The sequence below is a fragment of the Pyrgilauda ruficollis genome, unplaced genomic scaffold (assembly GCF_017590135.1).
Source record: "Pyrgilauda ruficollis isolate IOZ18807 unplaced genomic scaffold, ASM1759013v1 scaffold45, whole genome shotgun sequence".
Classification (NCBI taxonomy): Eukaryota; Metazoa; Chordata; class Aves; order Passeriformes; family Passeridae; genus Pyrgilauda; species Pyrgilauda ruficollis.
Genome location: NW_024526044.1, coordinates 572996 through 595961, shown reverse-complemented (window position 1 = coordinate 595961; position 22966 = coordinate 572996). Strand labels below are relative to the sequence as shown.

General features: G+C 42.9%; 2 protein-coding genes across 3 annotated transcripts in view; one reads left to right on the top strand and one right to left on the bottom strand.

Moving 5' to 3' along the window:
• Window positions 1-1726: 1726 nt before the first annotated feature.
• BIRC7 (baculoviral IAP repeat containing 7) lies at window positions 1727-9411 on the top strand. Its single transcript, XM_041478553.1, has 8 exons — window positions 1727-1762; window positions 4214-4724; window positions 5731-5830; window positions 6436-6517; window positions 6607-6652; window positions 7564-7782; window positions 8637-8702; window positions 9209-9411. Exons 1-8 carry the CDS (start codon window positions 1727-1729, stop codon window positions 9409-9411), a joined length of 1263 nt encoding a protein of 420 aa, XP_041334487.1.
• Window positions 9412-12865: 3454 nt separating this feature from the next.
• NKAIN4 (sodium/potassium transporting ATPase interacting 4) overlaps window positions 12866-22966 on the bottom strand; it is a 50814-nt gene continuing 40713 nt past the window's right edge. The window contains exons 5-8 of one of the 2 annotated variants that reach the window (XR_005956052.1): window positions 21502-21562; window positions 18411-18495; window positions 14601-14673; window positions 12866-14149 (exon numbers count right to left, since the gene is read on the bottom strand). Coding sequence is in view for 1 of the 2 variants with exons in the window: in XM_041478521.1 (XP_041334455.1) it covers window positions 14140-14149; window positions 18411-18495; window positions 21502-21562 (156 nt within the window). In the remaining variant the exon portion in view is untranslated. The remainder of the gene's footprint in view (window positions 14150-14600; window positions 14674-18410; window positions 18496-21501; window positions 21563-22966) is intronic. The other variant, XM_041478521.1, reaches the window with a different exon arrangement.

The window sequence follows — 22966 nt, the reverse complement described above, 5'->3', positions numbered from 1 at the left end:
GTCTACTCTGCTGCAGGCTGCAAAGCAGTTACATCACGGAGTCTGAATGTTTTATTCTGAAAAATGGATCCACATCTTAATAGTGGCTAACATCTGAGCAAGTGGGAATGGGAACTGTGCCATAAATTTGCTTGATACCCAGTCCCTTTACCCATCAGTGCAGTGGCAAGCTATGGTGTCTCCTTTTGTGCTCCATCATTTCTTCACCAAGGCCAACTGATACCTTTTTTTCCTCCTGTTATAAAAGCCTCTTTCCTGAGTAAACTCTTAATTTATTGAAGAAAGCACAATAGTCTACTTTGAGCTAAGCCACACAGAACAGCTTCAGCCCCTCACAGCTGTGTAGCACCTCTAGGGTGGAGATGCTGAATTCTGCTGGAGTTTTTCCAGGGCCTCCAGTCACTTCAGTGCTTTCAAGCTCTTCATTATGCTGTCTCCAGATATACTCTGGCCCTTGTATTTATTGATTGTTTTCCTTCCAAATCAGGTTGATAATAGCAAGCAGATTTTTGCTTAATTATGTTTATATTACTTTCTTCATTGAGTGTTTCCAATCACTGTCTAGTGATGGCAGTGTTGATCATTATCACTGATCTGACCTGGACTCCTGATTGATGTTTACTGATTCTCACATTTGTTTATCACTAGCTCATGACACTCCTCATTTTAAGAAGCATTCAGAAGTTCAGTAGGACATCTCAATGCTCTGAAAAGAAATTGAAAATGTATGACTTACTAAAAAAGATCAGTCTAAGTTGCATACAACAGATTACTGAATATGTTATTTGCTTTCCAGATTTTGGTGTGCTAAAATAAAACCCTATCATTTATACATGGTGACTTGTTTTTACTTGCTCTCAGCACCACACTTGGAGTAATTTCATCTGCTACAGATCTCACTGGTCCTCCTCAGCTTTCCTCTGTTGCTGAAATGTTCCCCACAAAACCACATGGGTGTAACCCCACAGATAATCAACCCTAAACCTGGCCTGAAGTTTTTATGATGGAAGAATATTATGTATACAAGAAAAAAACCCAAACCAAATAACCACTGCCAGAAACAGGCCAGTGTTGTCAATTAACTTAGAAGCTGCATTTGAGCTCCTGTGAGAGTTATACAGCTTTTCCCTCTTTAACAATCAGGCTGGGGCTTCCCCTAAAATAGGTGGAATTGTGCACACCTTTGAGAAGCCAGGTTGTTATAAGCAGTAGAAGATGAGGTCATTGCTTGTAAAATGCTTTAAAAATTCAGAATTATCAATCACTCTTGTTAATTAACAGGTGATTTGCTAGAACCCATCAGCAGACCCCAAAAAGCCTCTGCAGGAGGGATTTTGTTAGTTCTGTCCCTTGGATTTTTAGGATGCATTCTTCAAAAATCAGCTTAGACTTAGAAAGGACATGGAAGATAATGTGCAATTATCTTTATATATATTTTATTACAGAGAAATTCACTAAGGACAAACCTCCCCAGCACATTCTCTTGTTACAATATTCTGTAAATGTCATATAAAAGCACTGCCCTCTACTGCTCAGGGGCTTTCATTAGTGAGTATTTAATTAGCAAAAAACCCAACACTTCTTTTTAATGGGAATGATTGTATGGGCTTGCCTCTGAGGCTGGTGGGCTCACTCACTCCTTGGCAGTGTTTCTGTTTTGGGAGAAATACCTGAGGAGAGAAGATTTTTTTGTGTGAAGCTTGTGATGTTGAGAGAGTTGTAAATTATGGAAGCTTTCTGGGGTTTAGTTAACATGTTTCAGGTAAAGTTTGGGTTTTTTTAAGGAATATTTTTATTGTGCTAATTGTTGCTATGAACTGTAATGTTGTTTTGGCTTTGTATTCCTATGCAAGTAGTGGGTTGTGGTTGAATATTGGTTTTTAGTAGTGTTATAGCTATTTAGACCTTTAATTTGGTTTGGGGAGTCTCATTGGCAGAGGTAATGAATCTTCTACAGAGTATATGAATATGCAGGTTAACCACAATGGACTTCTTAATAAACAAAAGATAAATATATTTGTTCTCCTATGTTGCACCTCTTATTAAAAAAATCTTTTGTGGAAGAAATAATTTTCTTTGTGAAGGCACAAAGCAAAATCTGTGAGGCTTGCTCTCAAGGGTTTTCTAGGTGGAGGAAGGCTAAGATAACCTTGCCATCATCTCTGTGCAACCCAAAATTTGTTGTAGCTTAAGAGTTACAGCTTTTGCTTTGTTTAGGCTTAAGATGACAGCAGCACTGCTTGTGGAGCTGTGCCTGATGAACAAGCTCCTGTGTTCTGGGAGCAAAATCTGCTGTGAAGGCAAACAATCTGCCTCTCCTGAGTCTGCTTGGCTTGCAAATTCTGCTGGCCATCAGTGACTAATGGCCTCAGAGCTTGCTTTCTCTGTGGACTTCTCCTTATGCCAGTGACACAGTTTTTGAGTAGCTTCTTTATTGTCTTAAATAAAGTACAATTTCTGAAAGAGACTTTTAGAACCTTTTCTCCCAGCCCTGGCTTCTGTCCCTGTCATTATAGAAGGGAATTCTGGTTGCTAATGAGCTTTCTCTTCCTTGCTGTCTTTTATTATGAAAGGTATGTGGTTGAGTAAGCTTGATTTTGCTTTTAAAATCTCACTAAATTTGTAATACCTATGGAGGACAGCTGTGAGTTTTGTGACTAAAATGACCTGTAAGCTTTTTTCCCTCCCTAAATGTGCTGCAGCCCTTAATTAAGATAAACAGTTCTTCAGAGATGCTACTGGCCTGAGTGTTTCTTAAGCCTCTGAGTCTCTGTGGTGGTGTTTGCTGCAGAGTAGCTGCTGTATCTGTGGTCTCCATTGTTTGTATTTTACTGTGCACTGCTGTAGTTATCTGTTGTTTTAACGTGCTGGACCAGTGTTTTAATGTACCTCATAAAATGGTACCTTTAAAAGTGTGTATTTATATTTTTTTCCCTTGATTTAACATTTTCCTAGGTGACATTTTGGGGGCTGTGCTCTAATAATGCTTAACCCTGATAACCAGAAATAGGAAGTTGCACTTCCTTGCGTTGAACTCACCTATTGAGCTGGGAAGGGATTTGGAGGGCCCTTAACTTAAAAAAAAAACGGGGTTGATTGTGCCTATCACTTAGTCACGTATTTATATTTTTTTCCCTTGATTTAACATTTTCCTAGGTGACATTTTGGGGGCTGTGCTCTAATAATGCTTAACCCTGATAACCAGTAAATAGGAAGTTGCACTTTCTTGAGTTGAACTCACCTATTGAGCTGGGAAGGGATTTGGAGGGCCCTTAACTTAAAAAAACGGGGTTGATTGCGCCTTTCACTTAGTCACATTGTGAAGGGACTTCTCTCCAAAGGAATTAAATGGTTCCTAGTTCTCAGCTGTGTCATTGTAGGGTCTTTTGAAAGTGTCTTTGCTAGCCCTAGGGAAAGTGTTGGAAGCAGTGGCTGAGTTGCAGTTCAGCTTAATCACCCAGGGAAGGGCTGTTACCTTAAGCAGGGTGAGAGCCTGGAGAATCAAGCACTTGGTAACTTCTTTTATTTCACTCTTCCTCTTGCACAAAAGTAGCACAGGCAGAATATGATGAAAACTAGAAAATCCTTGATTTAAGGACACCACCTCATAGAAACTGTACCTAATTGTTTTAGGCCATGGCTTGGAAAAGTTCTTGTTTATAGAGCTATTTCTAGATAATTACTGCTTAATAATCATGACAATAATAAAAACATGAGAAATGTGATGTTTTGTGTGGTGTTTGGCTGTAAATGGGAGATCGAGACATTATTTGTTTGGGTGTGGTTGTTCTGTGTTTTGTTATGACACGCTTGGCTTAGGGAATAAAAAGCAGAGCCTTTTTCATGCTAGTTTAAAGGCTTAGCCAAATGGCTGGGGATTTATCTTGCAGATCAGATGCCAAAGGCTGGCTTGGTTCAGCTTGGGAGGCAACACAGGTTTTGCCCTCCCCTGTCTGTTCCATCTTTCCTGTAAATTGACAGAGGGCCTTGGAAAGCGCTGGACTCTTCCCATCAGACACCAGTGAATGCTCAGCAAAAGTCCAACAGCAGAGTACAGAAACACCAGATCCGTGCCTGGGCTGCCATTCCCAAACAAGCTGGGCTTTGTTTCGAGCAGGACCTTTCTGGAATGGGGAATAATCCCGCGGGGTGAGTGCTGCCGGGGGCTGGGAATGCAGCTGACTGCCCTGGGCTCTCCCATCCTCTCTTGCAGAGCTCGGCCATGGGGGATGCAGAGCCCGGGGCTGCTCGCTGCCGGCTCTTCGATTCCAGCATGAGGAGCGTGGCCAGAAGGCTGAGGACTTTCCAGCAGTGGCCCCCCACTGCCCCTGTGTCTGCCCGGGACCTGGTGGAGGCTGGATTTTTCTACGTGGGCCCTGGGGATGAAGTGCAGTGTTTCTGCTGTGGTGGTGTCCTGAAGGACTGGAGACCTGGTGATTGCCCCATAACAGAGCACGTGCGGTTCTTCCCTTCCTGTAAATACATCCGTGGTGAGGATGTTGGGAACCAGGAGATGCTGTCCCTGCAGGAGATCTTTGACACTGTGGATGGGCAGTTCCTGAGTGTCTTGCAGGGGATAGTCAGTGAGGAGACAGCCCTGCCCAACGAGCCAGAGTACCCCGAGATGGTGACAGAGGAGATGAGACTGTCTACATTTGAGAACTGGCCACAAAATTCCAGTGTGCATCCAGAGCAACTGGCTAGAGCAGGGTTCTTTTACACAGGTAGGTGGGAAATGTTCTTTACTCTTACTCGAGTTAACTTTTGAAAGTTTCACTGTTTTATTGCTCTTACAAATACCTGTGTGCATATGTATTGTAGTTAAAAACCACATCCTTCCTTCTGCCTGTGCTGTTCCTCTTGCTGTTCCTCTTGTGCAGAACTCATTTCAGTGTTTAACTCCTGTTTGGGTACTGAGAGGTCCACTAGTAAATACCTCCTTGCCAGCAGGAGAGGAAAAGGTGATGTGTTTTAAACAGATGTTTTACAGACAGAAAAGTTGTGCTTTAAAATCCATTGAGTGTATTTATTCCTTGCACTTCTAAAAGGACTTGAGGAGCTTGCTTGGTGTGTCATGTTTTGGATAGGCTGTGTCTTGCACTGAAGCCTTTTCTTCTCAAAACCCCAAACCTGAGTGACAGCTGTGTTGAGTCAGCCCCTCTGGCTGTTGCTGTGGCTTGTTCCTCTAAGGACTCTTAATCTGAAATACAGAAATCAGATCCTTTTTTTTTGTTGAGGAAAATTGGCAACATTTATTGTAATCACATGCATGTGAATATCAATATAATGGCATTCTTTCCCTTTGAGAATGATTTGCTGGTTAGCCAACAGGTTTGAAGAGATACTCCTCTCTGAATTGACCAGCCAGAGGAATTATTTGATCTATGGCAGATTGTGGTTAGTGAGCAAAGTGTGTTCACAGCTGTAACTAATTACAGGTCTGCCCCAAAGGCAGGCAGGGGGATTGGCTGGGGTGTTGTGCATGGGAGCTTAGCTGCTCCCATGGATACTGCCTGTTAGCTTGTGATCCCCTTCTAGAATCATCTCAGCCAGCTCTGGGAGCTCAGACTGAGTTCCTGCCCCTGTACAACGTGCACTGTGTTAGTAAATTGTCATGTGTTCATCTCTTCTGTCCAAAGCCTGTGTTTTGTGCTGAGTCTCACCCAGGGTTAGTGTAGGGCATGTAGTGTCTCAGGTATCAAATAAATAATTGCTTGCTCTCCCTTTCAGGACGAGGAGATGTAGTGAGGTGTTTTTACTGTGATGGAGGAGTGAGGAGCTGGTCCTTTGGAGATGATCCTTGGAGGGAACATGCCAAATGGTACCCAGAGTAAGTCAGTCTTGGTTAACAAATACCCTTCCTAGCAAGGCCAAAAGATAAGTCATGCATTTCACACTGATACTTTTCTTTCATAGGATAGAAATGTTTATATCCTCTCACCTTAAAAGCAAAATAAAGTGTTCAAGCTCAGGTGGAATGGCACAGTTCAGACCTGAGATTCTCTAATTTGACCTAAAGTTCATCATCTAAAAGTTCAATTAAAATAACTTTCTTTGGCATCAAAGAAGAGCTTTCATTACTCCTACTCTGAGGTACAAGAAGAGATGTACCGTAAGCCTTGGGTTCTGCAGCAGTTCTTGTTTCTTTCCTGTGAACTGCTCTCTCATCACAGTTCTTGTGGTCTATTCTAAAGCATGTTACAACTGAGCTCATCTTGGGCCAAAATGGAGACTGAATTTAGGGGGAGGGATCATGATCCTCTTACTGTCAGCCTTTGTGCAAGAGGTGGGCAGGTGAAACACCTGATACCCTGTCTTTAATGGATATATAGAGGTTTGCTCATTGCCCATTACAGCCTTTTGTTTCTAAATTTCAAACTGCTACTTGCACTTGGGAGAGCCTGTACTAATGTATTTCAACTTCTCTGCTCCTAGGTGTGAATTTTTACTGCACTCAAGAGGGAGAGAATTTGTTAACAGCGTTCAGGCGACATTTTCTGGCACCCTGCTGGCTCCTGTGAGTCGTGAACATTTTGTGCGTAGTGGATTAGGTTTGGTAGATGGGAGGGTTTTGAACACATGCTTCTCTTTCTGTATCGTTTTCAGAGACATTCCTGGGATCAGACTGAGCAAGACTCCTCTCCTTCCCAAGGTCAGTGCTGTAATTCCATGGTGTTTTATCTTCTGGTGAATGTGGTGTAGTCTCAGTTCCATCAGCCCACCTCAGCTGCTCTGCCCTATGTACACATGATGCTTGTGAGATGTTTTGATATTCTAGAAGCTGTTTCGCTTTGGTTTTAAGAAATGGTCTCTAGCTCAAGAAACAAAATTACTTGTTCTTGTGAGATCTCTTAGTAAAAGGCCAGAAACACTTATCTAGTCTGGATAATCATGTGAGTTGTGAGTCCTTCCCTAACTTACCTTTGGCTTTTGATGCTCTTGCTGTTGATTCTGTCTGTAAAGCCCTTCCCTACAACACTTTAAACATGCTTAATAAGAAACCAGAGAACAGTAGAGGGTCTAGATGTTCATGAAAACGTTGTTCCTGGGATTTATTCCCATTTATCAGTTGCTCCCAGAAATGTAAGTAGGTGAAGTTTGGCTCCCATAAGCTTGAGCAAGACTTGAACCTTTGAAGAGACTGCCAGCTGAATTTCCTACTTCTGTTGTTACTGATGAATGGTTGAAGTAGGAGAGGCTTCAATTGGGATGTTCCACTTGATGCTCATGAAAGCAGTTCTGAGGCTTCTGTTCTGGGATGTGAAAACAGAGATAAGGATTCTGGAGTGATGCCAAACACAGGAGACTGTTCACTGATAAAGTGAAATAAACCATCCAAAACAAGTGTCTGGGCTTTTACAAAAATGGCTTTGATTAACTTCCTTGTGAATTATGATTTGAAGTAAAAAGTAAATGTGGAAGTTAATCTAGCTAAGTGGATAGCTTGAGAAGTGTTCTAGGATATATTAATGCCATTTTATGTAGAACACCTTTAAGAAATGCACTCTTTTTTTTGCCCAAATCTCTGCCTTTTTGGTAAAGCACCTGTTCACTGCTTTGCAGATCCTCTGAGGGACTGGAAATTGCTGGCTCATCCTTCTGGGGATCAGAGTCTCATAGTGCAGAATGTCCTGCAGATGGGCTTTGACCCCACCTGCGTGGCAAACCTGGTAGAGAATAAATTTGTGCTGACTGGGACTTTCTACCTGTCTGAGTCTGAGCTGATTTCAGACCTGCTGCAGTCAGGCTGGGGGGCCAGCAGCAGTGCAGGAAGAAGGAGAGGTAGGCCTGACTCACAGCTGGGCTGGAGGGTGTTTAACCTCTTCCTCACTGCCCCTGGAGCACTGCTGGGAGGGTCCTGAGGGTCTGCCTTCACTCTGCCCAGGCTGGAATTGAGGGGTAATGCCCCCAAGCCTGCCTTTCCTTGGGAGCCTGAGCAATGAGGTTCTGAGTTAAAGAAACCTGGAGAAGCTGTGGTTGCTGGGATGTCAGTGGCTGTATCTGCCTGCACTGGGCTGTGGTGGGGATATCCTTGGTGTTTCCTGCTGCCCTCAGACCTGCAGTAACTGGCAGCTCCACAATGTACAGGCTTGTGCACAAATGATCCAGGCACAGGCAGTTGTATGAAGCAAAGCTCCTAGGATGGATGATCACTCTAAGCCTATTTAAAATTGGAATCAATAACCTGTTTAGAAATAGCCATAGTTCTTGTCTAGATAATACATTTTTTTCCTTAACTTCTGTTTTGTGAAGTCTGTTTGCCAAGTAAAGTTCACTTGAATGTGCAGTTCCAAAGCTCCTGCCCCCACAGCATGGTCTGCCACTTCTGTAGCTAACATGGAAAAAATTCCAGAAAACTAAAATTTTGATTAAATAGTAGCACAGGAGCTGGAATGACCAGCTGATGTGATAGATAAACCACCTTTGAGGAGAGAATGTATGTGGACAGACAGGCCTTGGCAAGGAGGTGAACTCACATAGCTGCTGAAGCACCACAGAGAACATCAGCCAAGCCAGGCCAAGATAAGAAATTTTTAACCAAATGCTTCTGAGGTTCAGAGTATTTAATCTTTTCACTGTCAGGAAAGGGATAAAGGAGGCAGCATTGAATACCATCTTCTTTTCTGGTTGTACAGGTGCTGTTCAGAGAGAGACTGGAACATCAAGACAAGAAATGCGACCTGTGCAGCAAAAGGAATCAGGTGCTCTGGGCTGGCAGTGTGGGGAATTGAGCCTAAGCATAACTGGGAGGAGTTCTAGAATAACAGTATCAGTAGTCATTATTCTAACTAATTTTTTTAATTTTGAAGGGGGCTGTATGCTAGTTTGAGTGGTACCTGAGCACAGGAACCCTTACTCATGGATTGGAGTGCCCCTGTGAAGCAGCTGTTACAAAAAAAGTCCAGTTTATGGGGATAATTTATGTACCACAGGAAATGCTGTTGATCTGTGTCCTGCTCAGTCTAGTGAGTGTAGATAAGCTGAATCTTGTGTAGATAAGCCAGTCTACAATAGCTGCAGTTTTTTCAGCTTAAATGAAACTTGCCTTAGAGGTACTTTTGCCATCTTCACAGTCTCTGAACAAAACAATGGGCAAGTTGCAGTGTGACTTCCTAAGCTGTCACAACCGACACTCTGGAGCTGTGACAAAACACTAACAGTTTGGGCTTTTGTTTGTTTTTTTTTTCTTTTTCTTTTTTTGGTAAAGATGAGTCTCAGCTGAGCACAGAAGAAAAGCTCCGCCGGCTGCAAGAGGAGAGGATGTGCAAAGTGTGCATGGACAAAGATGTGTCTGTTGTGTTTGTTCCCTGTGGCCACCTGGTAGCTTGTGAAGAATGTGCCCTCCATTTGAGGCTGTGTCCCATCTGCAGAGCTGTCATCCAGGGCAGTGTGAGAGCCTTCATGTCCTGAGCCATGGTGAACCCAAAGGGGAAGATAAATCCATACAACTCATTGATCACTCAGCAGAAGGAGAAAATAAGTAATTGCTGGAGCAATCTTATTTGCAGGGTGGCTTGGCATAAGTGTAAAAACTCACTGAATGTACATGCACAGTGTTTCTAGGAAGAACTGCTGGTTTGATCTACTCTTGCTTTAGGACTGCTCCAGGAAAACTCTGCTGGGTTCTTTTGTCCTCCAAAATGAGGCTTTTATTGACAGAGATTCCTCTTCTCCACATTTTTGTGTTCTCAAGTGAACCTTTGCTCTGTGTTGAAATCAAAGACTGTTTTCAGCAGACTCTGGTTTTTTCTCACTTAGCAGTTGTCTAGAGATTATTCTCTTAGAGATTCCTTCAGGAAGTTTGATTGAAAATGGGAGTGTTTTTTGTACAAAATGCATTCCATTGGGACTAGAATACTCGGCAACAATGTGTTGTGGGGGAGGGAGAATCTATCTTTTTCTTCCCTTTTTGCTTTTTTTTTTTTTTTTCCCTCGCCTTTTTGTTGAATTTTCAGCAACTGATGAAACATTTCAGTAATACTCAAATTTGCATAACTAAGTGGAAGAGTCTGGCCTAACTCTCCAAGCTCTCTGCTCTCAGCTGACCTCCCCTGGTGGAATGTTCTGTGCTCAGGGTCACTGGATGGTCTCCTAGAAGCTTCTTATGGAGATCTTCCCTGGCTGTTGGGTATTGTCCTGGTAGAAAAAAGCTCTGGAAACACACCTTTTTAGAACATCTGTTTGCTGGCTAAACTAGTGATTCTCATTTAAAATGGAATATTCTATCATGTAGCCAAAGAGAGTAAGTTTCATCCACAATATCCCTTGTTAAGTGAAGGGAAAGGAAATAAGTTTTTTAAAAATAAACTATTCTTTTTCATGGAATAAAATTTTTCCTTTATTTAACTTAGAGGTCTGAGTATCTGATTCTAGTACAATTCCCCACTGAGGGAGGGGTGTGGTGATGTCCCATAGGATGTTGGAGTGACATCAGGTTGTAAATCACATCTGTCCTTCAGTGCTACATGGGCATGAGTAAGAAAAGCAGTTCTTACCATCCTTTAGTATCCTTTGGAATTTACCAGACATGTGGTTTGTAGAGCCTTAGAATGGTTTGGTTGGAAGGGGCCTTAAAACTCATCTTGTTCCAACCCCCTGCCATGGGCAGGGACACCTTCCACTGCCCCAGGTTGCTCCAAGCCCTGTCCAGCCTGGCCTGGGACACTTCCAGGGATCCAGGGGCAGCCTCAGATTCTCTGAAACTGGAAAAGAAGGGATAAGGATGAAGGAAAATAAGGATCTGATACATGAAACTGTGCAAATGCAGAATAATTCTGATCTGAACTCTACAAAGAGTTTTGGTAGGTGGTTCTTTAGTGTATTTGTGGCTCTGGAACTGCTTCTCTTTGGTTCCAGCTCTGGTTGCCAAACAGCTTAGGGGCTTGCCTGTGAGTCACTTTAAGATGTCATTATCTGTGGATCCCATGGGAGGGCAGCTCTCTTCATCCCTGCCCTCAGAAGAAGGGAATATTAGCACAGTTCTTGGCAAAGATGAGAGGAATTATGATTTGAGTGGTTTAAACTCTGCAACTCTTGGAGGAATTGGTTGGGTGTCTGCCAGACAGCAGCTTTCCTAGGGAACAGAATGTCACCACCATGCCAAATTAGGTCTTGTCTGGGTTCAGGATATCATTGGCTTTGTTTTGCCTCTATAAATACAGCACAAACTTATAGTTTAAATAGATGTGCTAATCTGAGAAGGGAAGACACCAGCTCAGTGCTGGAACAGTGTTATTCCTCCCAAACTCATCCGGGTGTGACTGGAACTGCAGTGTGAGAATGGTGAATGGCCTTTCCACCCCAGGGAAAGGGAGGAGCTGGTTTGTTTTCCTGCAGGGAAATGTCCCTTCAGAACCAGGTACCACGTTGTTCTTTGAGAAGCATCTCCAGCGATGCCTGTCCCCAACAGAGGGCACTCCGAAACTGGAGATAAGGGAACCCACAACCTTCACTGCTCCTGGATCACACGGAGGATGGGTGGGATGGGGTGGAACGGGCTGGCAGTCCCTGCCCTCACAGAGCACCGTCACTCTGTCACCTTGAGGTGCTCAGAGTGAGTCCAGCACCAGCAGACCACGAGAGGGACTCTCAGGAGTAATGGCTCTGCTAATGAAACCTGGAGGAGATAATTAAGTGTGGAATATGACCCTTGGTAGCTTTGCCTCTTCTCAGACCCATTTTTTTTTGAAATTATGATTAATGGTAGTCATTGATACTGTGTGTTATAGGCTTACCTGAAGATGGGCTTGGTGTTTATTTTACCTCTGTTAATTGGTGCTTTGTGCTACAATGAACAACTGAGTGGTAGTTCTGAAGTGACTCAGTCATCACACTTTTATTTCATTGATCTTTACCAGTGGGTATTAAAGCCAAGGGGCTGTTAAGTGCAGAGTTTGATGCTTTATCTCTTTAGAGTGCTTGGTAAGTGGTTTTGATCAGTTTAATTGGTGAAAGTGGCATCAGAGCTTGGTCAGTTGGAGAGGTGTAGTGTTAAAAACCTGCAGATCTCAATTCCCAAAGTTCCCTCCTCTGACCATCTAGAGGAATTGCTTCCTGAAACTACCAGTAAAATGTTTCAGGTATTCAGAGATGAAACTGTCCTTTTTCCACCACCTGTGCTGAATTTTGATTGTTCCCAAACAAGGCTGACAAAGACTGCTGGTATCTGATTGATAATACTCTCTCTGAGGAAAAGAAATCATATTAAACCCAAAATGTGTGAAGTCAGTGCTTAATGAGAAAAGGAAAGATTAATTTGAGAAGACCCAAACAAATGGAAACCTTCCTGGGAAAATATCATTGAACAGAGGATGTGTATTCTTCTTCTCCTTTTTGTTTTTCTGCCTCTCCAGGAAACATCAGGTGGGCAGACAGGAATGAGTATGATCCAGAAAGAAAGTGAATAAAGGAGAGGTGGAGAAAGAATTCTAAGTGTGTGCACATGGCTGTGTGTATCTCAAAATGGAGAGTAGCTTGTATTTCATTGGTATTTTTTTAACTTGGTAGTGATACAATATTAGTAATAAAGGAGGTAGGTGTATTTTGTCATGCAGAGCTATCAGGGTTGAGCTTTTGTCCTTTGAGGTATTAAACTAGGATGAAACTAGTTGTCTGTTTTTCTCAGTCAGAAGCTGTGGATTTTGGTGCCTAAAAGAAGGGAAAAGACACCCTACAGAAAACACCATTTTTACTTGCAGCTGCACCCAAGCAGAACTCAGGATGTTTGGGTATCTGGAATAGAAGTTGCACAGAAGCAAAAAAATACTCTCCCAGTTCTTATACATTTGGGTTTATAAAAGACAATTTTGCTTCCTGGGCCCAGTGGAATGAGACAAAAAAAAAAAAAAAGCTGCATCATTCTTTCATTTAGCACTTAATGTTTTTATTTTTGTTTTTAATTCTTCCCTCACACTTCTCCCTAGCATGGCTTCAAGCTTGACCCTTCTGAAGAGCATTTCTCAAAAAATGCCACGTAATCCCAAACAAATTAGGCAAGACAATAATGAATTGCAACAGCACTTGAAGTATCAGCCCAAAAATGCCAGGGCTGGCTGACAACTGCTCCTCCTCTGCTTTTGACACTTAACATGCTGGGAGACACAGCTAACCAAACTGACTTGGTTTTGTTCTTCTTTTTAATCAACTGCTGCAGCTCATTAATGCAACTTAATTACACTTGTATTCCCCCTTCAGCCCTCTCCCTCCCCTCAAAAAGCCTGTCATAAATGAAGCTCTTCCACCAGGCTGTTACCATGGAATAGGTGTGGCTCTAGGTGAAGAAGGCAGGTGCAAACCCACCTCTGCTCCATGAGGAACTGGGCCTTTTCCAGAGCCTGCAGCAGGATTCAGCTACCCCAGGGTTAATTTAACGTAGCTGGGCAGACCCAGAGTAAGCTACAGCTGCTCCAAGAACGGCTGGGCCGGCTGGAACGGGGTGAAGCTGCGTGAGAGTGAAGAGCTGATGGCTGCAGTAGTTTCCAGCTGTTCAGCGTTACAGGAGCCGGGCCGCAGAACGCTGAGCTCCAGGACAAAAGCCAACTGCCATGTCTACAGAGAGCGAGCAAGGGGGTCCTGGCTGGGTGGGGACAAAGGAGGGAAACGTTCTCACCTATAACTTAGAACCCAACAATGCCTAAGTAACTCAAGTGTAAAGAGCCCCCACCTCATTTTATACAGGCAGGGAGGAGATGAAGTTGTGTTAGGGGATTTAGGCTCTGTTCAGAAAAAGGGAGGAAACTAACTACGGAAAATATGAAATGTCCCAGGGTGTTACGCAGTGCTTCCTTCCTTCTGGATCCAGGGCACAAGGAAGCAGCTCCAACTTCAACTGTAGCTCTTGAGAGAGGCTCTTGGTGAACTTGTTCTGCCAGAGGTCTTTAGGCCTGTGCCATTTCTGGGCCAGTACCAGCAGACCGTGGTAGGAAAGGTTCGTCAGGGCACTTGGAGGATTAAAAACCAACTGTGTGGCCATTCTTTGATGTACATTCATTGCGTTTGAAAAGAAGACAAGGAACGAAAAAATGGAGTGGAGTTCACCATCCTGCATTTCCTCTGCCAAAGATCCAGGCCCCAGGGGACTGTTTCCTGCAGCACCTTTGGTGGAGTGCAAGGTTTATCCATCCTCTGGCTCCTCTTCACTTACGCAGGCCTATAAAAGAGGAAAAAAGGAGAAGGCAGGCTGTGAGTGTGGAGTAAGTGCTCAATGGCTGTCTTTATGCATCAGAAATGGTGTGGAAATAATGAGGACAATTTTTTCTTTCCTCTTCTGGACTTTTAAATATGATTGACTACAGATGAGGAATAGGATTGAGAGCTTACAAGTAATGTGGTTAAGTAGGCTTCAAGTCTGGAAATAATGCAATGCATATGTCAGACCTGAATATGCTGCAGTTAGGCTCAAGTGTTAGATCTATGGATCTTCAGCATTTGGAGCTGCATAAAATTTGGTTAGAAACTTAAAAAGCTAAGGGTCATCTTTAGGATAAAGGAGCTGCTTGAAATTGCAGTGATGTGCTTTTGGTGTAGGTGCAGCAGGATAAGCAGATCTACTTTTGGAGCCAGCAGTAAAGGTGAGTGAATGCTTTTGGCTGAAACATCACCTCTTACACACGCAGCTTCAGGATGATCAAAAGAGTTTGCAAATTCATGTTGTTTGTTTGGGAAAAAGTCTACCTAGAAAGAGAAGCAGAAGTGTTTTGTTTTGTGGTTTTTCTCTCCTCAGAACAAAGTGGGATTTTTTCCTGTTTAAGTTTCCTTTGTAAATTATTCTGCTTGTCAAAGTTTGGAGAAGATAGGTGGGAAAACAATTCTAAAGGAGTTTGCCTCCCCCTCTTTTTTATCCCAGTGCCTCAATCTTGGACTTTGACTTTTTAACTTAATGTTATTTGTGTGCTGGTACACATTGGTGTATTGAAGAACCCAGTAAGGGATGATGGTTGTATGGGGACAAGTCCTTTCATCCTCACAGCTGCTTCGTGCCTCTGGCCAGCAGACAGTGGCCCACAAAAGATTGATCAGGGACCATTAAGGTGAGCAATTGCCAACTGGAGCCTCAGATCCCTCAGTTAACCAGTGCCTCCTGTGGCTGCCCTGTCAGTACTGAGGTCTCCATCTGATAAAAGTCACACCCTGTGTTAACACAGGGCCCTTTCCCCTCGTAGGTCTCAGGGAAGTCCATAAAATCCGACTCCACAAATCAAATTAAAGCTCTGAAGCCCCTAAAGTGATGCAGTACTTGGGTGCCACATCAGCGTTAGGGGCTGGAGCCTCACAAAGGTGCAGTTCACTGCTTGGCCTTACAAACACAGTCTTGAAAGGCAAGAAGACCTAGTGCTTGTCCCTGTATCTTTTAAATAAACAGAGAGCACCTCCTGCCATCCAGCAGGTTCTTGATTTAGCACTACCCTGTGTACAAAATCACACTTTGAGGCTATTCTGCTCTATAATTGAGATTGCACAGTGCTGCTTTCCAAAACAAATTTGGAGAGTGATGTCAGGAAACTGAAAGGATTCAGCAGGCAGGAGGGGCTGACAAATGCTCAGGATGCTCTGGGTACTTGGCAGGTACTGCAGGGCCTTGGAGAGAACAGCTTGAGTGAGAAATGTCGAAGCTGGCTTGGCCAGCACTTCCAGCTATTGGTGCAAAAATGGTTTTTTGCCTCAAGTGATGAGGATTCTGTTACTACAAATGAACAAACAAGAAGAAAAGCAACGCAGAGCTGAGGTCCTGAGCTGTGCAGCACAAGGGGAGACAGTGGTGCCAGCAGGTATAACCTGAACTTGTGCTTCAGCTGAGGGAGGAGAAAGAGTTGTTCAACCCTTTCTTCCTAAAAACTCACTGGAAATACTCTTTTAGCCTCAGGTGAGCAACTTTGTCTTTCCAGAAGTGATTCACTGTCCTTTGCACAAGTACTTTGACACAGAACCTCAGGCACTGAAGACTTTAACATGTCTTCTATCAAGAGTGCTAATATATTATTATTAAATAGTGTGGTGCCTTGATTGGTAATCAGCAGTGAGTTAAGCAATTCTTTTGTACAGTAAAACTTCCAGAACAATTTTTTTTCATGATAGTTTGAGTCTCTTTTACTTAAGGTTGTGACTTTAAACAGTAACTATCACAACCAAACCCCCGAGTCAACAAAATGTGAACAACAGCAGTTGTGGAACTTGAAACAGCAATAACTTTATTTTAGAATACCATTGTTGCTGTGTGAGTGTTCAAGGTAGGAATTGAGATGAGCACTCTAAAATCTTACCTTTGTAAACAACAGTACAAAATGATGATTGATTGTTGTTTGTGTCTTTTTTAAATAGAAAAAATAACGCCTGATTTGAAATATTTGTGAGGTTTTCTACTGACTGGAGGCTGAAAGCTGAGGTCAGGGAGATCATTATGATAAAGCTGGGACATCCCTGGATTATGGTGTGGAAGCATTATCAGTAACAGTTTGGGGAGGTGTTTTTTCCTCCTGGCAGGAGGCAAAGGTATTTAAGAACTTCAGTCAGTGCTGTGGCTGGAAGCTGAAGGCCAGAACTGGCGTGCACAGTTTGAATTACACTCATGTAATTGTTCTGTGGGGTCTCAATCTCTAAAAACTCATAAATTCAGAGATAAGAAGACAGACTTGAGAAAAATGCAGGAAAGGGCACAGAAAGAATGGGATCTCATCAGAAAAGGAGAGGTAAATCTGGAGTGAATAGGATAATTCCATTAGGGAATGAAGGAAAGTGATCCTGTTAGAGAAGTGTGGCTGCCCAGAAAATGCATCTGACTGCAGCCAAGGGGGTGATGCCATCCTAAAATGAAAGTTCCTGCTTGCAGTCAGCTCCAAGTGATCAGTTGTAGAATAAATTTGGTTTCATTCAGCATTTCCATCAACAAAAAGGAGATCAAACCAGAAACCCCATGTTCCTGATCCTTAGCTCTTCTTAAATTTCCAATAACTTGGATGTATTTCTTGTTTCACATCTTCTTGAAGAGAATGTTAAAAAAACCAAACAACCTGCCTTCAAGTCATCACAAACTGATTTTCACAGCTGGACAAGGGCACCTGGCAGTCAGTGCCCCAGCCTGCAACACTCCATGGCACCATAACCTGGGAATGAATTATCCCTTCCTCCCCTCACTCCCATTCACACACATGGAAAAGAGGCAATAGGCTGAAATAAAGAAACTAAAATTGCTATTTGGTGGCTGCTGAAATTTATAGAGGGTCGCATTATCTACAGCTCAGCAGCTGTTTTCACCTTCTGTTAGCCTGAAAGAAATATTATTTTGTGCTGGAAGAAAGTATCAACAGAGAAGTGATGGGCTGAAGAATGGGAGGGAGGAACAACAAAATTATCTGTGGACCTGAGCAGCAGCCCCTCTCACTGAGGCCCTGGAAGAAAGTTTTACATTGCTAACTTCTCTTCATATTACAATCTCCCCATACAGGAATCTTAATTTAGAAGTGATAGCTTCTTTCACCACCAGAATTGGTCATTTTAAGAAAAAAGCAGCCCAAACCCTGTACTGTAAAAGTGTGATGCTTCTTCAGCACACTGCTGCATCCAGCTAGTAAATCAGGGAGCTGCTTAAAGCTGCAGAGCTTCTGCACACTATGAAAAATTCCACCCCACTGTGACAAAATGAGAGAGAAATCAATATTTAATCTCCTGTAGCATCCCTTGTAATAACACTAGAGAACCCCCAAAGTTACAGGCTTTGCAGAAATTACTTGTATTCCTGATGTTGTGCTGCAGTGACAAAGTGGGCAGTAAGTCCTTATGAAATTAGAGGGGCACATCTACCACTCTACCTCAGGGAAGTTTTTCTTCCCTCAGCCCCACTCTTTTCCACCATCCTCACATCCTTCTTTTTGGCAGGATTCTGGTAACATTGTTCCTGAAAAACAGCCTCCCTCAGCAGCTGCTGTAAAAAACTTCCATGTGTTGAACTGCCTCTTGCAGATCAATTTAAAGAATATAAAATCAGATCTCACTGCTGCTTTAAACACACAGAACTTGCCTTTATGTTTGAGAATCTCATTAAGAAGCAGCTTTTAAGTGGACAGAGGGAAATTGTGATCTTGTGCCTCAGGGTAGAAATGGGAATTCAACAGTGTCCCTTCGTTACTGGTATGACAGAAGCTGCTGTGGACAACTCCCCTTTCTGCTCTCAGCTGAGCTCTTGGGCTGCCCCACAAGTGGAAGGCTTAGTTCTTGGAGGCAACAGAACTTAAAATTATTTTGGGGCTAAGAAAGGGCAGCTTCACCCCTTCTGGTGTCCATTTGTTCATTCCTTCCATGCCTGAAAAGCATCTTGGAGAAATCAACCTGCAAGGAGGGCAAAACCCAAAGCTGTGGTACCCTTGAGCCATGAAACCAAGAAGCACGTGGAGTCTCTTAGCACTGATGATACTTACAGGTATGTCTGCTTGAACAAAAGGTTGGTGGGTTTTTCATTGACATGGTAGAGAGGAAATGGATCAAATCCACCAATGAAATCAACTGAAAAAAAATCAAAACTCAAATAAACAAACAAACATGGCCAGAAAGTTGAAAGGAAATGAAAGGAAGGTGAATGTCATGGCATAAACACAAAAATTAATGACAGAACAGAAAAGTGATTTTTACAGGTATGGATTCCTGGGATGGGCAAGCGTGCCAAAGAGGAGATTTCAGCTAACACAAAACTTAAAGCAGAGCTAACAAAGACTCCAGAAAAGCCCCTTGGGTATTGCAACCACGCTGTGACTGCACGTGAGAGGAGCAGACAAAGCCAGAGGAGAGGGGAGGAAGCTGGGAACGGCTCCTGAGCAATGCCAGGGAGAGCTTGGCAGCACAGCCCTCCCCGTGAAGGTTACACAGCAAAGTGGGAATTTTCTTGCCCCACTTGTCTTTCCTGCAAGACAACAGCAGCTTTGGAGAACTGCAACCAGCTCATTATCTCCAGCTCTGGTATTTTTTGCATCTCCTCTTGCCAAGTGAATTTCTTTTGACTGTGCACAAGCAGGAACAATGCCTCCCTTCTGCAGGGCTCAGGGAGGGCAGCGTAACTCGGCGGGGACAGCTCCAAGGGACAATTCCCTCAGCAACCAGGGAAGAATTTTCCAAGGCTGTCTCAGCTCCCTGGACTTCAGGCCAAGGCTGCAGCACAGAGCTGGCCAGGGCAGGAGGGTGTCAGGTGCTGTGATTTGTCACTGACCTCACAGGCCTTGCAAAACCCTTTTAAACTGACCCAGCTTGGGTCATTTTTTGGTGCCAAGTTAGTACATTTTGTATGGAAGTGTGAAAACCATCCTGTCCAACTGCCATTTAAAAATAACTGGAGAGTTTTATTAACTATTTAAGTGCCTGTTTATTTTTCTTTCCTGAAGGTGGCACTATTATTTTAAATTTAAGCTGAAGAGGTTTGAGGTTTTTTGCTGGTCAAATAATAGAAAAAATATTTACTAATATACTAGATGTGAAAAAAATCCAAACTTCTTAAAATATATTTAGAAACCTAAGGACAACAGATTCTGAAAAATTCCATCTTGACGGAGAGCTTCAGGCTGACACTGCAATGATGGGACAACTAACAGGTAATGGGTGAAATCTGCAAAGGTTCTAAGTTAATTGTGGGGATAATTCCCAAAGAGTTTCAGTGAAACTTTACCTTTTCTCAGCCACTTTTGAAAGTGTTTGAGTACTCTAAAATTAAAACAGCACAGGCTGCCATTTTAAACAAAACCAAGACATTAACTTTATTACCTCAGTTGTGGAACACCTAAATTGGGAAACTTTAAAGAACTGCAGTTTTCAGTAACTACTGAGTATCTTGAACAAACACAAGTCTTATCATCTGAACACACAAGCATGAGGGCACTCAAAATCCAAGACACTTAAAAAAATAAATCTTAAGTGTGGTTCCTTGTGATTCAATACATTGCATTAGCACATCTAAAATATTCTTGCCCACAATTCAGCATTAGTAGGTCCCAACTGCTGTGTTTTCTCATGAAAATCACGTTAGCATGAGCTTCCTGATTAATGTGCCTCTGCACTTATAATTACTTCATGCTGCATATCAAAGCAACATTTAAAGGAAACCACAAATGGAAGAGAAAATTAAAACGCAGCTCAAATTTATTCAGGTCACTGGAAGGATCTACCCCTGTGAGTGTGAAATATTGATGGTTTGTCATTGTTAATTATTCAAGCTGGCATTTTAACTCCAAGCTGGGAAACTGGGAGGGAAAGTGAATTTGTTAGTGGGGAAGAAAATACATATCCTGAAATTACCAGCTCTGTGTTTCCTAGATAAAGCTTCCTTCCATGTTGTTGCCTCTCCTAACAAATCCCTACTATAAAAATTAGTTCTGTCAAGTTATTGCTTTGCAATATTCAGCAGGGGCTCAGAACTGGAGCTATTTAGCTAATACAAGAGCTATAGCCTAATTTAAAAAATATTACTATAATGTAGCACCTTCTCTAAGTGCACTGCCAAGCTCTAAAGAAATGATCAATAAAGCCAGGAGAATGAGTTCAGCCAGGAAGGAAGGAAGAAAAAACCATAAGGACAAGGCAGATAAGTAATGCATCTCCTCTCACTCCTGTGAAAACACATTCTTCATATACTTTCAAATATTCAGTTCAAAGCTGTTGTTTTCCAGCTCTCCTCCATGCCAGCTGCTCTTTAAAACAACAAAGCTACTTGCACAAACCTAATCAATGCCTTAAAAGAATTGATACTTGGATGTGAAACCTTTGGATGGGATCCTTTGCCAGAGCAATCTGGCCTAGACCCAACACATTGCCAAACAAATCCAACTTTGCATTTACTTTACGGATCCATTTTTCTGTTTGTAAAATCATTGCTCTCAAAGGGCATTTTAGAGGGACAAAGCAATCCAGGAGCAGCTGGATACCTGCACAGGTGCCACAGACCTGTGGGTCTTTACCCTGACACAGTGACTGTCACTGAGGAGATTTGTGTACCCAACGCGAGGGAGCTGCCTCCTTCCTCTCGTAATTCAAATACAGCACTTCCTCTGCTCTTAATTTAAGTGGTCAGATTGCTTCTTGGCAAGAACTCTCATGATCTGCTTCATCCTCAGCTTGTGGCACATGAGACTCTGCAGGTCTCCCACTTGAGCCCTGGGCTGAGAGCTTTGTTGTAGGTGCTTTTAATCACAGCAGTAATATTTCAGAGCCATTATTCTCAGGCTGTATGAGCTTGGGAACAGAAGCAGCTGCCCAGTTTCTCTAAGGCTTAGTCCAGCTGAGAAGCCAAAACCAAACTCTTTTTGTGCTCTAAGTGTAGCAGAATTACACCATCTAACACAGAGTGACATGGGGAACAAAACCCTCACAGTAAAAATAGCTGATCCTTGAGGGGTAGTTAGTGCCATAACACACAGAGGCAGAGATGGAAAGAAGTCTGATGGCAGCTCAGTCCTGACAGACAAACATCTGAGAGAGAAATAAAATTTACTAAACCCTTTGCCAAGGGATCTGTTGATAAATACTTACAGCTGTCTTCTTCTTCTGTAAAAACACTAACCACGTAACAGGCGTACACAAAGCCCACCAGCTGGAAAAGAGAGAGAATAAATCATTTTAGCATCAGCCAGCGTGAGCCTGGTCAGAACCCACTGGGCACAACTTCCACAGGCACTATTTACACTCAGCTTGGCAGCATTTCTGTCACTGTGGAGCCAAGCCATATTTGCTGTAGGGAGGGAGGCAGGTGTGGGTGTCAGGGAAGGCACTGATGGAGCACACCCAAAGCTCCAGAAGGAAAACTTGTAAGAACCATCCTCACCTTCAGAGCAGCACCTTCAGTTGCTTGAATGATTGGCAAGAACATGGGTTGGCTTTGTTGAAACTGAAACTACTGTGCTGAGTTAAGTCTCTGTAAGAAGTGATGGGGATACAGGAGAGGGCCTTGTGGGACAAACAATGCACAGAATTTCAATGACAAGAACTCATCAGCTCAGCATTCCTGTCATATGGGGTAAGTGACCAATTAAAGGTGAGTGGTTTTTATGCAGATGAGATAGAAAATTAGTTAAGCATAAGAATGGTTCTGTACTGGCAGAAATGTTCAGACACCAAAATCTTTAGTAACTTGGTAGTTTCTAGAAGCTCTAAAGCATCAGAGCTGCCTCCTTCAGGCTCACTATCAAGGTGCTCCTCAGCCTAAACAGAAAAACAAACTCCTGGTACTATGGGCATTCCAGATGCAGCAGGGTCTTATTTTGCTTTGCCTTCTTCCTGTTAATCAAATATCCTCTCCATCCTTCATTTCACATCTTTACATAACACCCCACTTAGCGAGATCTTGGTTGACAGTAACTGCATTAGTAAAGTTATTGTGAGGCATAATTGTTTTCCACTGTGAACTCAATTCCTGGGAACAAGAGTCAGCCTGTAACACACAGTGACTCACTCCAAGTGGAGACAGAATGATGCATGGGAGGGCTTGAAAAGTAGAGTCCATTCATTTCTAATATGACAGAAAAATACATCACACCCGAAAACAAAAGGCAGGATAATGAGATTTCTGCTGGGGAGTTTTACAATATTTGTGGTTTCTCCAGCTCTCTCTGACAAAACACTCCTTATTGGGAGGAAATGGAATGTTTTTGTAGCAACACTAAACCCTGCTATTCCTTTGAAGATTTTTCTATAATCATCTAAAAGAGAAGGCAGCTCACTCTTGTGTGAGCCTTATGGGAGCACATCCCAGAACCTCAGTGGAGGAAGGGGAGCTCTGGGGACTCCCTCATTCCTCTGCTGGGCATTTCTGAAACCAAGGCTGCTTCAGGATAAGCTCCTGTGAGCTACAGGGAAACATAAATCCTCTGGCCACATGCAATGGCCAATCTAATTGTACCTGCTGCCTTTTGGAACTGTCTCAGAATAGAACTATCACTGTTTAAGACAGACAAACCAAAACCAAACAGAGTATCAGAGATTTTTCCTTTCTCCTATG

Coding starts and splice junctions, on each gene's coding strand:
- BIRC7 (XM_041478553.1), top strand. CDS start 1,727: ATGGAAGCTTTCTGGGGTTTAGTTAACATGTTTCAG. Junction 4,725..5,730: donor AGCAGGGTTCTTTTACACAG/GTAGGTGGGAAA, acceptor TCTCCCTTTCAG/GACGAGGAGATGTAGTGAGG. Junction 7,783..8,636: donor CAGTGCAGGAAGAAGGAGAG/GTAGGCCTGACT, acceptor CTGGTTGTACAG/GTGCTGTTCAGAGAGAGACT.